The sequence below is a fragment of the Sturnus vulgaris genome, chromosome Z (assembly GCF_052056855.1).
Source record: "Sturnus vulgaris isolate bStuVul1 chromosome Z, bStuVul1.hap1, whole genome shotgun sequence".
In the NCBI taxonomy this organism is placed as follows: Eukaryota; Metazoa; Chordata; class Aves; order Passeriformes; family Sturnidae; genus Sturnus; species Sturnus vulgaris.
The window spans coordinates 53179175-53194286 of NC_142283.1; the positions used below are offsets into that span (position 1 = coordinate 53179175).

At 33.4% G+C, this 15112-nt stretch overlaps 1 protein-coding gene across 11 annotated transcripts in view; it reads left to right on the forward strand.

Annotated features, from left to right (window-relative positions):
- The window catches only part of BRD10 (bromodomain containing 10), a 91403-nt gene that overhangs the window by 11862 nt on the left and 64429 nt on the right, over nucleotides 1-15112 (forward strand). For 8 of the 11 annotated variants that reach the window (XR_015799198.1, XR_015799197.1, XM_088155871.1 and 5 more), the window contains exons 4-6: nucleotides 5076-5138; nucleotides 6251-6327; nucleotides 11757-11846. Coding sequence is in view for 9 of the 11 variants with exons in the window: in XM_088155871.1 (XP_088011997.1) it covers nucleotides 5076-5138; nucleotides 6251-6327; nucleotides 11757-11846 (230 nt within the window). In the remaining 2 variants the exon portion in view is untranslated. The remainder of the gene's footprint in view (nucleotides 1-5075; nucleotides 5139-6250; nucleotides 6328-11756; nucleotides 11847-15112) is intronic. The other 3 variants (XM_088155869.1, XM_014876553.2, XM_088155867.1) reach the window with 2 other exon arrangements.

Genomic DNA, 15112 nt, shown 5'->3' on the forward strand with positions numbered 1-15112 from the left:
TTCAAACATTATACTTTTTTGAAGTAACAAGCAGCTTTTCTGTGTAGACTGACAGATAAATATTGGATTTCATCTGTAAAGCAGAAAGCCAATATCAAGAATCTGGGTGACAAAAAAATTGTATTCTAAAGGTTAAGAAGCTAGCCAAGGTCTGATGGCAGTGCATGTAGCTAGAATTCAAATTTAAAGCTAAGAGAACAAGTAATATTTAGATCCTAATATTTGCACATAACACTCAAAGAACTGTCTTACTATTTAAATCACAAATTCCTCTTTCCAAAATATTTCACTGCCCACATCTAAACTCAAGAGTTCCAGTTGGAGTTCATCTGTGTAGCATTCAGGAAAACGAATGTATTTTACGTTTGCCTTTGTGACTGTTAGCTCTCCAAATGTGTAACTGTTTTCAATCTTCTTAAAACCAAGCAAATTGACTAACAACCCAATTGGCAAACAAGGACTCTAGTCTGGGGAACTGTCCTTTAACTCCTGACATTGTTGAGGAATTTCCCATCTTATTCTGACTACTTCTTCATTTGACCCTGCTGGAGGAAATTTTGCAATAATTTACAGCATTGCAAGAAAGTGCTTTTCTTCCTATGGTTGTTAAATGTCCATTGGTCTTGTAGCTACTAGGCTGAAAAGAATAGGATTGGATTCGATTCATGCTAATACTTCGTTGTTTTGTAATGTTTCCTAATGTTTTAGGCTAAGTAGTATTTCTTAAAGATTGTCTGAAATTAAATCTTCTGTTTAAAGATTCCTTTACAATGTTGGGCAGAAAAAGTGATTTAGTAAAGCTTATTCTGCGTCCACAAAGACACCTGCTTAAAATCTAATTCTAGCCGTAATAACTCCTTAATATGTTCTTTAAAAGTACAGTAAGTAGAAGAGAACATAAGGAATGTAAAAGTGAGTACCTTTTATTACTTTTCAACAAATTTTTTTTTCCTGCTATTGGTTCTCTTAGGCAGCTAAATGTAATTGAGTCACAGTTTATATTATTGAGATGATCTGCATATTCCTGACTTGCTGTGAATATATGAATAGTGGATACAGTGAATATTGACTGGTCATGCAGTTTTTCCATCTGAAGACTTCACAGAAATATTGTGAGGAGAACTTACTGGAGAATACAGCTATGTTATGACCTTTACTCTAGTGATAGAGTTTTCTTAAAATTTATAAAAAGCTGTGATTTTTCTGAATTTTCCACTTTACTGAATCTGAATCTTTGAAACAAGGTGATTATTATTATTGTGGCAGTATTCTGTCTCAGTATTATTGGCAGAATAGTACTGAATGTAATGGAAAGACAGAGCAATTCTGTAAACAGCTGCATGCTATGCATTGATTTTTAAATGCTATTTTCTTACTGGAGTTAGGTAAGTTTCAGTGCAAGGTACAGTGCAAGAGCCTGAGAATCCTACAATTGCATGTTTGAAACAGGGATTAGATGAAATTCAGAACATCTGTAGGGCTGAGAAAATAGAGGGGATCAGAGGCTGCTTGAAAACTGTGATGTGCCTGAAGCAGAGGTTGAAGTGTAAACTGAGTTGGTATTGAAAACACCAGTACAGCACACAACTTTAGAAGAACCTTGGATGTAAATTCTGTACCAAATACTCATGCTCTGGAAAATTCATGGTAGTCTACCTACTTGAAGTCCATTTTACTATATATTTTATTTCTTTAGAGTACCATTACATTTTGTTTATGAAGTCAAGCATTGATTGAATGTGAGAAAATGAATTTGACAACCTGGCAGCAATTTTCTAGTGTCTGGATTGCTGTCCTTGGGAGTTTAATCTTCAGAAATCTTCTGGAGACTTTTCTCTTCAGTGTTGTAAAAACTTTGTCATGTTGTCTAGCCTGTAGATAAAGGAACAGCCTGTTGATCACGCATTAAGTGAGGCATTCTGGCAAGTAACAGTGTACTCCATGCATTAAGCTTCAGTTCCAGTGTCTTCAGAAACATGTACCACTGAGGTTTTACAGGGTTTCAGACATTGTACTGTAAATGAGCAATATTAATGCACTTGTTCAGACTGACTTATCTCATTTGACTATATTAAAAAAGTGTATGCTGTATCAATATGGAAGCTTCAAAACTCTATAATAATGCTTCGTTTTCCAGATTATATCATATTTTGTAAAAGAAGAGCTGTTGGGAGTGAGATAGAAGAGTAGAAGATTAGAAGGAAATAGGATATGTACAGTAGGTGCCAAATCTTTGAAAGACATGAAGTATGTCTTGCAAATTTGTTAACAGAAAGATACAGGGCCAGTTATTTCATTTGAGAACACTTCAGTTGCTAGAATGTAGTGGAAAAACAGAAATTCTTGCCGTTGGACAGGGCTAATGTAACTGTATTCTGCCATGACAAATACTACTGAGTTAGCATTTGATATTAAAAACATCTGTTGCCCTGTCTAAGGTAATGAGACTCTGCTCCATATACAACAAAAAAGTTGCAGTCTTATAAAAAATAATTATTAAAATGAAATTTTATTTAAAATTGCTTTGTGTTGTCAGTTTATAATTGAAGCATGGATTGACACTGCTTTTGTTCTTCAAGGAGAAGGCAGAACTCAAATACCAGAGTTCATAATGAAAAGTTTTACTAGATCTATAAAAATGTTTCTGTTTTCAAATCACATGGATCCCAATGTAGAAGTTATAAATAGGTCGTATTGTTCTTGCTGAAGTAATTTACAAGTGTCAAGAACATTTCTGGGGCTTTGTGTTTTATTAGTCTCATTTCTATCCCAAAAATAGAAGAGATCTGAATTATCTCTTCGTTTTGCCTTCTTCATCCTTAGATGGCAAGACAAGCTTGAGATGGCTTATGTTTTAGTTGCATCTAATCTACCTAGCATGTTTTTTGAATGCTCTAATTAGTGTTCAGATCCTAGCTGTTATGTTACTTTGTTAATTGCTTCCATATCTATTCACTGATAGTATTGTAGAATTTGTTTCGGCTTGAAAGGAAAACCTATGGCAGTCAGATTTCTCCTGGACCTACTGAACTTAAGTTTAATATCTAAGAATTTTCACAGAGCTCACTAAGGGGCTCTTGGTTAATAAAATGTTGACTTTCTGTGAACTCCTGTTGGGGGTGAGATGCCTCATAGTCCTTCCACTCTGAACTGAAACCAAACTGAGATGTGGAGCCTTTTGGAAAAGGCTATGTGGAGGCATAATTACTAATTATGGTACAGTAAGTTGTTAGTGGATGTAAAGTTACACTGGAATATCTTTAAATGTGGGCAGGAAGCAGGCTGTGTTGAATTGAGTAGGTGAACTAAGAAGGTTATGTATATGAGGTTCTTAATTTTAGATATTTTTCTAGTAAAAAGGTTCTACTAAGGTTTAATAGGGTTCTACTAAGGTTCCTAAGGTTTTTCTAATTGATTGCTTTAGTCAGTAATTGTATTTGTACATTGAGTATGCTCTGAAAGGCACAGTGCACCATGATTCAAAATGCACTGTGGTCTAACTGCTGTGAGAAACATTACTTCATCTGCTCAGAAATTAATATAAGCCTTTGAGATAGTTTCTTCATCCAGAATTATGGACAAAAGATCTCTAGCACACCTCAGTGGAGTGATTTGAGAAGTTTCCTCACACTAGTGGTTTTGTTATCCCAAGACAGAGTTAGTAGCTGGATGTTTATAACCAATTACATGGAAAAGATGCTTATTACACAGCTGCAAGTCTAGGTGCTGGGTGGAAATTCACAAAACTGTCACACCTCTGTGTAACGCACCTCTTTTGTAACCTCTGGGTTACAAAACTGGATTTTTATGCACTTTTTAAAAATGTATTTCACCTATATAATACATATGAATGACAGATAACTGCCAATTGTGAAAGATTTGGTTTCTGTTACCATTGTTTAAAGCTGAGAAAATATTTTTGGAAAACCAGATACAAAATTGATACTAGAAAGAAGTTGTAGTGATAGCACTGACAATTTCTCCCTTTAAAGAAAGTTTGTATTTTAAAAGTATTACTGAGGTAGAAGATGAATTTGGCGTAAGTAGTTTGCTGTATATACTAATTTTCTCCCATGGTACAAGTATCTGTAGATTTTTTTAGTTTTTAATATACAATATCAAAAAATGCCTGCACTATAGGACATCTGGTGCCAAAGAAACCGCTGCTCTGTACAGATACGTGCTTAGCTCATGGCAGTTACCAGCCTGGCAATTCTGTAGGTCTTTTGGTCCATATATTCCAACAGATATGCTTTATGATATGTCAGACTCTATTTTTAATTTAATGAGTAAGGCTCTTGTACATCTAGATAATTTCTTTTAATTATTGGTCTGTCTCTAACTCCATATCTTTCCTACTTCATGCTTTTCAGATGCTAAATGTGAAGAAAGAAATGTTTATTTTATTTGGATTTCTAATTATTTATAACTCATTCTAAAAATTTAGCTCCTGCTTTTCATAAGGATATATTAAGGAAAAGAGAAAGAATACTTCTATTTAACTGTTACTTCTTGAATTACACTGCATTATACATCATGTAGCACTGGATGCTGAAAATAGTTAAGTAAAATACTTGTTGAAAAATATATTGAAAGTATTAAAGTAAAATGAAAATTCTATTTTAAACATATTTAAATTTTCCTTTTTTTAAAGAAGCAAGATAATCTAGCTGCCTTATTTTTTTGTGTTTTCATTTTATTTCCGGATAATATTTTTTAAAAGGGCTATAGCAAGGAGCCATCATATGACCAGACTTCTTTTTGAGTCAGTTTGTCAAAACAGCTTTTAAGCATCTACTTTTAGCTCATTCAATGAAAAGCGTTGTTTTCAGTAGTAGCATGCAGCTGTATTCATAAAGTATATAACAAAAATGCTGATTTTTTTGCCCATTATTAGAATGTTTGGGTTATTGTTCTAATATATAAGGCTCTATGTTTTATCACTTTTCTCTAATGTGAAATATGTAAGTATTTATTTTTGGTACTTGAGGGCTCTTTATGTTTTAAAATATGTTTGGTGTAGGTAGTTTCTAGGTTGTTCTGTTGATTTTAATTTAGTTTGATTTTATGTGGAGTTTCAGATCTAGATTCTTCAAGCCCTGTGCCTTGTCCTGTAAGTGTGTGTATTTCAGAGTCAGGTAAGATGTTCAGAAAACTCACAGTGTAATAAACTGGAAATATAGATGTATAGACATCTATGAATATTTGTATGTATGTGTGCATACACATTTGCACACACGTAAACTGTCTGCTAGGATGAAGGTTAAGTGCAGTTTTTGCCAATGCTTTCATTTATATATATATATTGAATCTGCCTGTGCTGGTATTACCAAGTGCCTGCAATTGTGGTAGTTGACAACAAATTCTACATTGGATGATTATTTTCTTCACGCTCTCTTTTTGTTTAAGGTTTTTAATTATTGTTTAGGACTCCCGAATGTGAACAAATTATAATGTTAGAGTGATGTTTTTGGCCTGAGTGTACAAGTTAAAAGTGATCTGGTTTGAATTTACCATATGAACATAGAAATAACCATATAAGAAAGTTTGCTGCCTTACTTGGTGACATAACTGCTTGATTTGAGAAATGTGTATGTCTTGTGAACTCTTACACTATAAAGCATTTACCTTACATTCACAGAGATTTTTTGTTACATCTGTTTGTATATAGCACAGCTGCATATGAAGTGCATTATAGGAAGTTGTTTGCCTTCTTCTAAAAATGTTTGGTATTGCCACAGGCAGAAAAAACAAATAATCTAATTTCCTTAGTAAATTCAGTATGTTTAGTCAGAGATTTCTAGATACTGCTTGTGTTTTGAGGGTATCTTTTTATTATTATATATAGAGATCCCAGATCCTAATGTGTTTCTTTAGAGTGCTAGAGAAACAAATCTTCCAGGTAAGATGCTATGTTTCTTACGTTTGTGTCTGAAGTTCTGGATTTCACTTCTTTCAGAGGAGTGGTGTTAATGTTACTTTTATGACTTAGATTTTTAGGTGCTGTATTATTGAAATTGTAGTAGGCTTCATCCTTTATTTCCTCCTACTCCACACAAAAGACTGCAGTACACAGATATTTATTCAGTGTTTGCTTCTGCTAAGTCTAGTTCTGATTCATCATGTTTACATGACTTACTGAAAACCATCTGTTAGTTGCAATTTAACTTACAAGTCTGTATGTAATTTGGTTTTATTAATGAAGTACAATGAACAGCATTATGAAGCTTTTCTCTTTTAATCTTACAAGGAAAAAAATCACTATCTAAAAAAGCAATCACAAAGAAGAGGAAAAGTGTGAGAAAGTCTACCATACCAGAATTTCAGGTAAATTATTTTAATTTTTGTTTTAAGCACTTGAATTCTGAATGTGTATGAAATAAGTCCTTTAGTTTCTGGTAGAGATCTTGGAAATATTTACTGAAGCTTCTTCTAGTTTTAAGGCTTAAACTGATATTTTTGAAAGTACATTTCACCTTCTCTTGGTAGAAAAATATTTTGCCATTTTTATGATATGTGGCTTGAATGATATTTTCAAGATTGTTTATAATCTCAGATATATCTGTTACAGTATAAATTTGTCAAAACTAGGAGTTACTAAAGACATTTTTAAGGTAGATACAATTGTCTGAGTTAAAATTACTTGGTTTTGTATTACGTTGACAATATGGTTCTTGAATAGAAATCTGGCTTGGTTAACTGAAGGACTTGGAAAAAAATTGATAAGTAACTGTGCTTGCCCTGCTTGCAACCATTACTCCTTATCAGCATGTGATTTCTAGGCCTCTAGGACCTTTTAGGCTGTAGAGAGCAGCAGGAGTATTAATTATGCTAATATGGTTTTGTGGTGCTGTAGTAGAGGTGTTAGAGTACTTCAGTTCTAAGTTGCTCTCTATGTATTGAAGGCTGCTTGGATTGAGTTCTCCTTTGACTACGTTTTTTTTTTTTTTTTTTACTTCAGAAAGCAATCTGCGTGAGTTTGGCCAGTAGGCTCGCATTGAATCATGACTGTTTTGTAATACCCTCACCCTGAATCAGTTGATTCTGTCATGTTTGTGTGTTTAAGATGGAGCTAGTAGAATTTCTTGTGTTAAAATTAGGAAGTAAGTCAGTGTTGAAAGATGACTGATATTTAAGTGTATGCTGACTTTGTCGATATTGTAATGGTGGTGACTAAAAAGTTTCCTAACAGCTCCAAAAAAATAGGTACATGTCTAATTTTTTTTTTCAAGCATATTATCTGCATGCCATGGATATATACAGTTATTTTAGAAATAATTTCTTACATAATTAAACAACTGCACTTAAGTAGTGTCTTGGGGTGACCATTCAGAGGTTTTCTCCTTAAATTTGCCCTAAACCAGGACAAGTAGTTTATCTAAAACTTAGCCCAACCTTTTAGCTTTAGTAGATAAAACATGTGTATCTATCTACGTGTATATATATCTTCTATAACACATTGTATTAAAATGTAACAAAATACTTCTGACTCTTTTGGTCAAAACCAGCACTCATATCTGTTTTAGCTGCGGCTCAGACTGATTACGTTGAGCAGTTTAATCCTATTGGGGAGCTTTTTAACAACTCAACAACTTTGAACAACTTAATCTGACTCTTTCAAGTGGTATGACTGTTAGAAGAATTTGCAAATATTAAACCCTTTATATTTGGAATAATACCGAGACTTTTGGAGTCTAGTAATGTATGCTTCAATATACTCTTCCCCATATACAGGAATGGCCAAACTTTATGAAATTATATAACTGGTTGTAGGTACAAGTATATTTTTAAAATATTTGGTAAAACAGCTTAGAGCTTACAAACCGTGTGAGATATGCTGGGAGGGCATAACCACAAGAATATTGCTATTTGTGTCTACACATCAGTTCTTTTAGAGTGAAAGTTAATAAATTAAGAAGTATAATATGTTTCATGTCCCGGCAGCCTACATATGTAAAAAAACCTCCAAACCCAATCAGAAGGCACTTAAGTTTATTAGATTAGGTTCTGTACTTGCATAAAGATTGTCTGAAAATCATGACTTGACTTTAAAGCTGAGTAAATTAGTATTAATAAGTCTTTTAATATGTGCAGTGACACAAATCAAAATCAATTATTAACAAAAATCTAACATTTAGAATGCCATTTTTATAATATATAGCTCAAGGTTGCTTTAAAAAAAAACAAACCTCAAAGCCCTGCAAACAACAGAACAAACTCAATCAAAAGCAGATGCAAATTAAATTCTTTTTACCAAATAAAAATGCACAAAACCCGAGTTCTGGTTCTAATATTTTTAAAATAGTTAGAGAAGTGGGTTTACAGCTTCATAAATCATGATTTACTTGTCTCTTGTTTATTATTCTGAGTTCCAATCTTCTTATTACTGCTGCTCATTAACATTTTAAAGAAATTAACAGTAATTGTTGTACTGTACAGAAGGGACACTAATGTGTTTTGGGTTTTTTCCCAGTTACAGAGTACATTTAGTTTTGGTAACCAGTACTTCCATTCAATCTTTTCTCCTTTCACCTCATGTACATTCACATGTAACTGTATAGGCTTATATGTATGATAATTAAGGAGAAAAGGACCATGCACGCTTTCAGTGTGTCTTAAACACTTTCAGTTTTATCAGCTATGTTCTGTATTCAATGCAGATCTCAAAAAGGGGCTATCTGGACATTTTGCACATGTAGATGTCAGTGATAAAAGAGCAGCTTCATAGGAAATACAATTACAAATAACAGTCATTACACAAATAAATTGAAATAAAGTGTGAGACCCTTTGAAGTGAGTAAAAATTCTGCAAAAAGTTTGTCTGAAGTTAAGGGGGTGAGGAAGGAGCATCAGTCATCTGGGGGAACACACTAGGTTTGTATTTATCAGTAGATCCACAGATTAGATATAGCTCTATGATGTTAAAGAGTTCCATAATATGTTGATTACAGGAGAATCCCAAGTTGGAAAGGAGCTTGATCCCCCTTGCCTTCCCTTAAAAAGTTCAGGGCAGATTTTTTTTGTCTTTCTTCATTGAAGTCCTAGGAGTCAATGAGGTCTTTGAGAGATTACTGAGATCTGAGTTTGTCTCATAACATGCAAGTTGAACACTGAATTTGAAATTTTACAGGATATCTGATAAGCTTCCTCTTCCATTGTAATATAATTGGTATACAAACAGGATGCTTATTGCCTATGAAAAATAAGTCCCTATATAGTAAGTACTGTGCCGGATGTGGTGGTGTCTTTGTTGCAGTCAACATGTACACAACTAATGAGATTACATTAATGTAAATGTTAACAGCCTGAATCTTTAAGCCACCATGTGGTGGTCTAGAGAATAGGGACTAATCTTTCACTCTCCCTGATCAATCAAAACAGAAACATTTTTTCACTTCAGATTATTTTCTTCATGATGGGTGATGAGAAGGCATGTTCTTCAGGAGCCATATGTGAAACTACCAGTAAACTATCAAAATGTGATAAAATTATTAGATTGTAACATTAATACCTTTTTTTTTGCCTTCATGTTAACTTACCCATTAAAACATACAAAGTAAGTTAGAAGATAATGTTGTTTGCAGAAAATTGAATCACTAAGTTCCACCAATTACCAACCGTGAGCAAAGAACATTGAAATATAAAGAAGAATCTCATTGGGAGAAATAGCAGCTAGAGTCCATATCAAAATATATATGAAGTACACTACACTTTGTTATTTTCATCACTGTTCTTTTCATCCTTCCTTCAAAACTTCATTCTCTAAGACAGGAAATGTTAACCATATGAGAGGTGTTTCAGAATTAGCTTTTTCCCAGTCAGTGTGTGTCTTTATTTCCCCATCTCAAATCATATTGTAAATGAAAAAAATTAAAGTTTTTTCTTGAACCCTTTTTATAGTGCTTTTCAGTACAGTATTGGAGTATTTAAAACACTAAACTAATTTTGACTGTAAATTCTCCAAGCTGAGCTGTTGTTACCTTCCTTGTTCTACCGGCACATAATTGACACACAGTTATGACCCTCAAATGTACATCTCATCTGATGAAAATTTTGACTCAGTGATTTGACTATCTTGCCTGTCATTCCTAGCCCCAAGGCAACTAAACTTTATTTATTGCCATTGTTTTTCCCCTTGATGTAGTTTGGATTGGTCCTATAAGAGAAAATAAAAAACTGCTATAGAATTTAGTAACTGAATTGTCAGGTGTATAGTCAAAAAATGGATTATGGTTGTGTAGGGAAAACCTTTATCCATGCCTTTATTGACTTCTGTCAAGGACTTTGTGCTGTAGTTTTTTTGCTTAATAATACAGTGTCATAGATTTCTTCACAGGCCAGACACTGCCAGTATTTGGCTTCAGTTTATATTTTAGGTGTTTGGGACTCCTTTAAGTGCAGGATATGCATTTTGAACCTTATAGAGTTACCCATAGTAATTCTGTTTTCTGGCTGAAGAGAGATACCTTTCACAAGTGAATTTTGCATACACTGTCTGTGGCAAGACACTGCCTTATTAATTTGCTATTCTAAACTTGATAAATGTCAAAACAGTAAACTTTTGAGTCACTCCATTTCCTCAATTCTTCAAATGTACATGATGTTTTGAAAATAATGGCATATGTGTACTAGAGGTATATGAAATTTATTTTGCTAAAAGTGTCAATTCCATGTCTTAATAGTGACTAGCAAATAGTGTTTTTTTTAATGTGAATTTGTTGAAAATCTAAAACTGCACATGAATTTGAAGTAAAAATATATTGTTATAAATTACTGATTTGGGAAAAACACTTAGCAGTTGTTTAATAAAAACATTTTAGTGAAGGTGAGTTTTGTATGTTTTTTTTATTTTATTTTCTCAAATTATTGCAACATCTTTTCAGTAAAAAGGAAAACACGTCCACCTAAGGGTGTACAGAAGCAGCAAGTCTTAATATAGTACAAAAGAAGTTAACATCTTAATAATTTCTAGTTTAAGTCTTAACTTGTCCTAGATGATGGTAAGACAAAATACAGGGATCATCTTTGTTTGACAGTTTTTTCAAGAAAACAGCATTCATTTTCTGAAAGCAAAATTGTGAAAAGCTGATTTCTATAGACAAGAATTAGAGGAATATAATACTTTTTCAAAAGATACGTTAAGTAGGTAGATTTGGTAGGTGATTAGGTTGCCCTGGAATCATCAGTGTTGGAAGAGACCTTCAAGATCATCCAGTCCAATTGTCTACCCAGCACTACCCCTGTCACCCTTAAACCACTGAAACACAGCACCAGATCCAGATGCCTCTTGAACATATCCAGGGATGGAATACTCTGTGTAAGTGTAAGCATATAAATTTATGTTCAGGAAAAGTTGTACCAAGTGTAATATGTTACAAATACAGCATACCACAAAGCTAATATACTTATTTCACTCGGGAGTTTGGCACTCAAAGCTGTTCTGTCATCACTGTACTTGAGACAAATTTGGTAGTTATCGTTCACAGAAGTTTTAAGAAAATACCTGTATTTTGAAATGGAAGCTTACAGGTAAAGATGTGGTTTATGTCTGAAGAATAAGAGTGTTTTCTACTTAGATATTCTTCTCAGCAAGTCCTATTTTTTTTTGTTTGTTTTTTTTTTTTTGTGTTTAAAAATACAAAATAAAAATCAAATGGTGGCACTAAGTAATAATGTGCTTTTAAATTTTATTCAATTTCACTGTACATTTTCCAAGTCCCACATCACCAATTGTTTGTGTTCATTTGTTTTTTTAGCTTATTTGCACTAATCTTGATGAACTCAGGGAATTAATCACAAAGATTGAGAATGAACTCAAAGATCTGGAGGACATTAAAAAGAAATCGGTATGTGACATTAAAAGCTTTCTCTTGTATGGATATGAAACAGTGTCAGTTACGTGCTGAGACCTGTCAACTGAAGTTTTTTATGCTGTTCAGTAACTGCATGAAACCTCCTACGGTTGATATCTGGGGACTGTAATCTTAATTTTTCCTGCGTGTAATGCTCTGTTCTCAATGTTTTTATGATAAGTCAATTCAGTGCCTGTGTTAGCACTTCTTCATGCCAAAACAAAATACAGATAGTGATAATACTTTAGAATGAGTAGTTCATCTTTATTAAACACATGACTGTTTTGAGGACAAGTTCTTACCAACAAATATATGGTATCCTACCAACAGGATGGAATTTTCATATCTGCCTATGGAGTGTTGATCAGAACCTCTAGTGAGCTGGAATTCTTAATTACTCTTTTTTGCATGTGTTATTAAAATTTACTTTGTGTAATATTTATTGAAGGAGTTTGTACCAGAAAGCATGCTATCTGGCTTTTGATATCAGATTGAAATACAAATTTTACCAATATACTCTGGATCACTGAGCCTGTGCAACTGAAAACCTCAAAGGAGTAACACACAAGAGAATCCAGCATGTCTGACCTTTTGTAGGAGGCAGTGATTCTTATTAAGGTGGTGGATGGATTTAAATACATGAATAGTACTCGTTTAAACAGTCCACTACAGAATGCTTACTACTTTTTTCATTGTACTTCTGTTTATTGAGCCTTTGTAAGGCACTTCTAAGGTGGCATTTCTATGAAAAAGTAGTTAGAAGTGTTGATTTTTCTGTGTTAGAAATCCGGCTCCTTTTAATTCAAGTGAAAGTTTATAGTCTCATGAAGAAGCAATATATTCTTAAGTTATTTAAATAAGGGAGAGAGGTGTGGTAGAAGAGAGACAAAATAAATTAGGATTCTGAAAGACAAGTATCAGTGCAGATGATTAGCATAACAATTTGTGTAGGCAAAGGAATAATACCAGACAAATCTTGAAATTATTTTGTAGTAGCTAAGTTGCAAACTCGTTTTATTCTAAGAATGCCAAGAAGCTACCAGAAAGGCTATGTCAGCAGTAGGATAAGAAGCCAAAAATCAGAGTATGCTACAGCATATCAGTAATCTTTGTATAGGTGAGCACTTCAGTCTGCGACTAAAACTGTCAGAACAGGACTTCTTCAAGGGTAGACAAATGCTAAATATGTCATAATTGCACTTTAAAGTGAAATCTGATAATGTCATTAGGTAAGTAAGTTGCATGACTTCAGCAGGAATACTATGTTTAGTTCTAATTGCACCAGCTTTAAAAACCGTAACAGTTAAGTACAGGGGAATTAAGAGACAATTCATTCATCGTTCAGAAGTTGTGAGGTAAGGACAATCTTTTATTGTGCTATTATAGACTTATCAAATCATAATTCTGTGTCTCTAAACACTTGTGTTATTAGAAATTTTCTGTAAAGAAAAAGGGTTAGGATTAATTGCTGAAGAAGTGGTTATGAGGAAACAGTTAAGTGAGATACAGATTTTGAAAAAAAATATTAGAGGAATGTTGTATTTACTTTTTAAACATAAAAATAGAAAATGTTAAATTAGGAGAATAATCATAAATTTGAACTTGCTAAAATGTGATTTTGCTTTGTAAGTAAGGTCTTTAAAATTTCATTTTTGATGTCTAATGCCATGTGTAATTATGTTTTATTATCTGAAAAACTGGAGATAATTTCATTGTTCAGCTCTAAACAAATGACAGTGGCAGTTTCAGAAGCATCCAGAACTGAGTTTGTCCAGTTTTTCTGATGTGCATAGTCTGTTAAGTAAAACAGTTTTCTTATTTGATAATGGGAATTTGACCTAATGTGAAAGTTTATTTTAATATAATGGCACTTACCTGCTGTTCATGGGCTTCTTTCTTGTTTTGACTGAAAGATGGTGATGTTCCTACTACTTCATAGTAATTTAATATTGATTTTTGTTTTCAATAATGACCTGGGTGAAGCCATAGGCATCTTCTTCACAACTAACCTGCTTGGTAATTTCAGTTGTAGTAGTTGCTAGCACATGCTGTTTAGGAAAAACCTTTAAGGCAAGCTTTACTGTTATGCTAAATACTAACACATATTAAAAGTACAGCTTATTTAACTTCAAATTAAAACTTTCAAGTATAATGTTTTCTTAGTTTTAACCTCCCTTTTGTTACCTAGAAGAGCATTTTAGAGTACATAAAAGGAATTCCTTCTCCAGAACTTGGAAGTAATGGAGACTACAATGAAAAAGCTGAGCTACAGGGCCTTTTAAGTATGAATAAACTTACACTGTTTTCCCTCGTATTTTTTAGGTAGTTGGACTGATTGTATCTGATACTTTTCACAGCATCAAGTTGAGACAGCAAATGACATGACAGATTTTGGTTGGCAAGTTAAAAGAAAATTAGAATAGGGTTATGTAATGAAAAGTAATGGATAATTTTAAGTTTGGACATTTCTACGAGTTTATTTTACAACAATGAAATAATAAACCTGATGGAAAGTATTTTCACTGTTTAGTTGATTAAAACAGTTTCTCTACTCTTATACACCGATATTGTCTTTAGAATTAGCTATAAGTAGTATTTTTCCTTTTTAAAAGCCTGGTGAGTTTGTTATACCCATGATGACATTTGCTTTTTACTAGTTTGCTGTGACTGGAGTGGAAAATTAAATTTTACCTCGGTTCTTTAATTTTGAAGAGTTCAACTCTGTACTTGAACTCTAGACACAGTTCTGAAGCAACACTGCCTTTTCACGTATGCTTTTAACTGACATAAGCCAAAACTGCTGCCAAGTAAATAGTTCCTACTCCCTGTGTCTCTGGAAGCTTCTGTTTTCTGTACCATCCCATGCGAGAGGCTAGTAAAATTCTTTTTTCCATTGCATGGTGAGAGTTAGACTGTGATAAATCTAACTATTTATTTCTGCAGTGGATTGTTTGTAAGCCAGACCAGTTTTCTAATGCAATTTGTCATGCTACAGGTTAAGTGGTCGTTATAAGAACAGAAATGGCCATCTACGGGCCAAAAGAGAGTAGGACTGATTTTGATAGGAAAAGCACCTCTGTGTAGCAGGTGAAGTTGTATGATATCACTATTGGAGTGCTCCGAAATGTCTATTCCTTCAGCTACTGAATGATTCCTCTCCTTACCACATATTATGTATTTAGAGGGAGAGGAGAAATCAGTCATATTTGCTATTGTTTAAATACCTGACTGGAAATAAGAATGTGAAAGGTGCAGAAAGG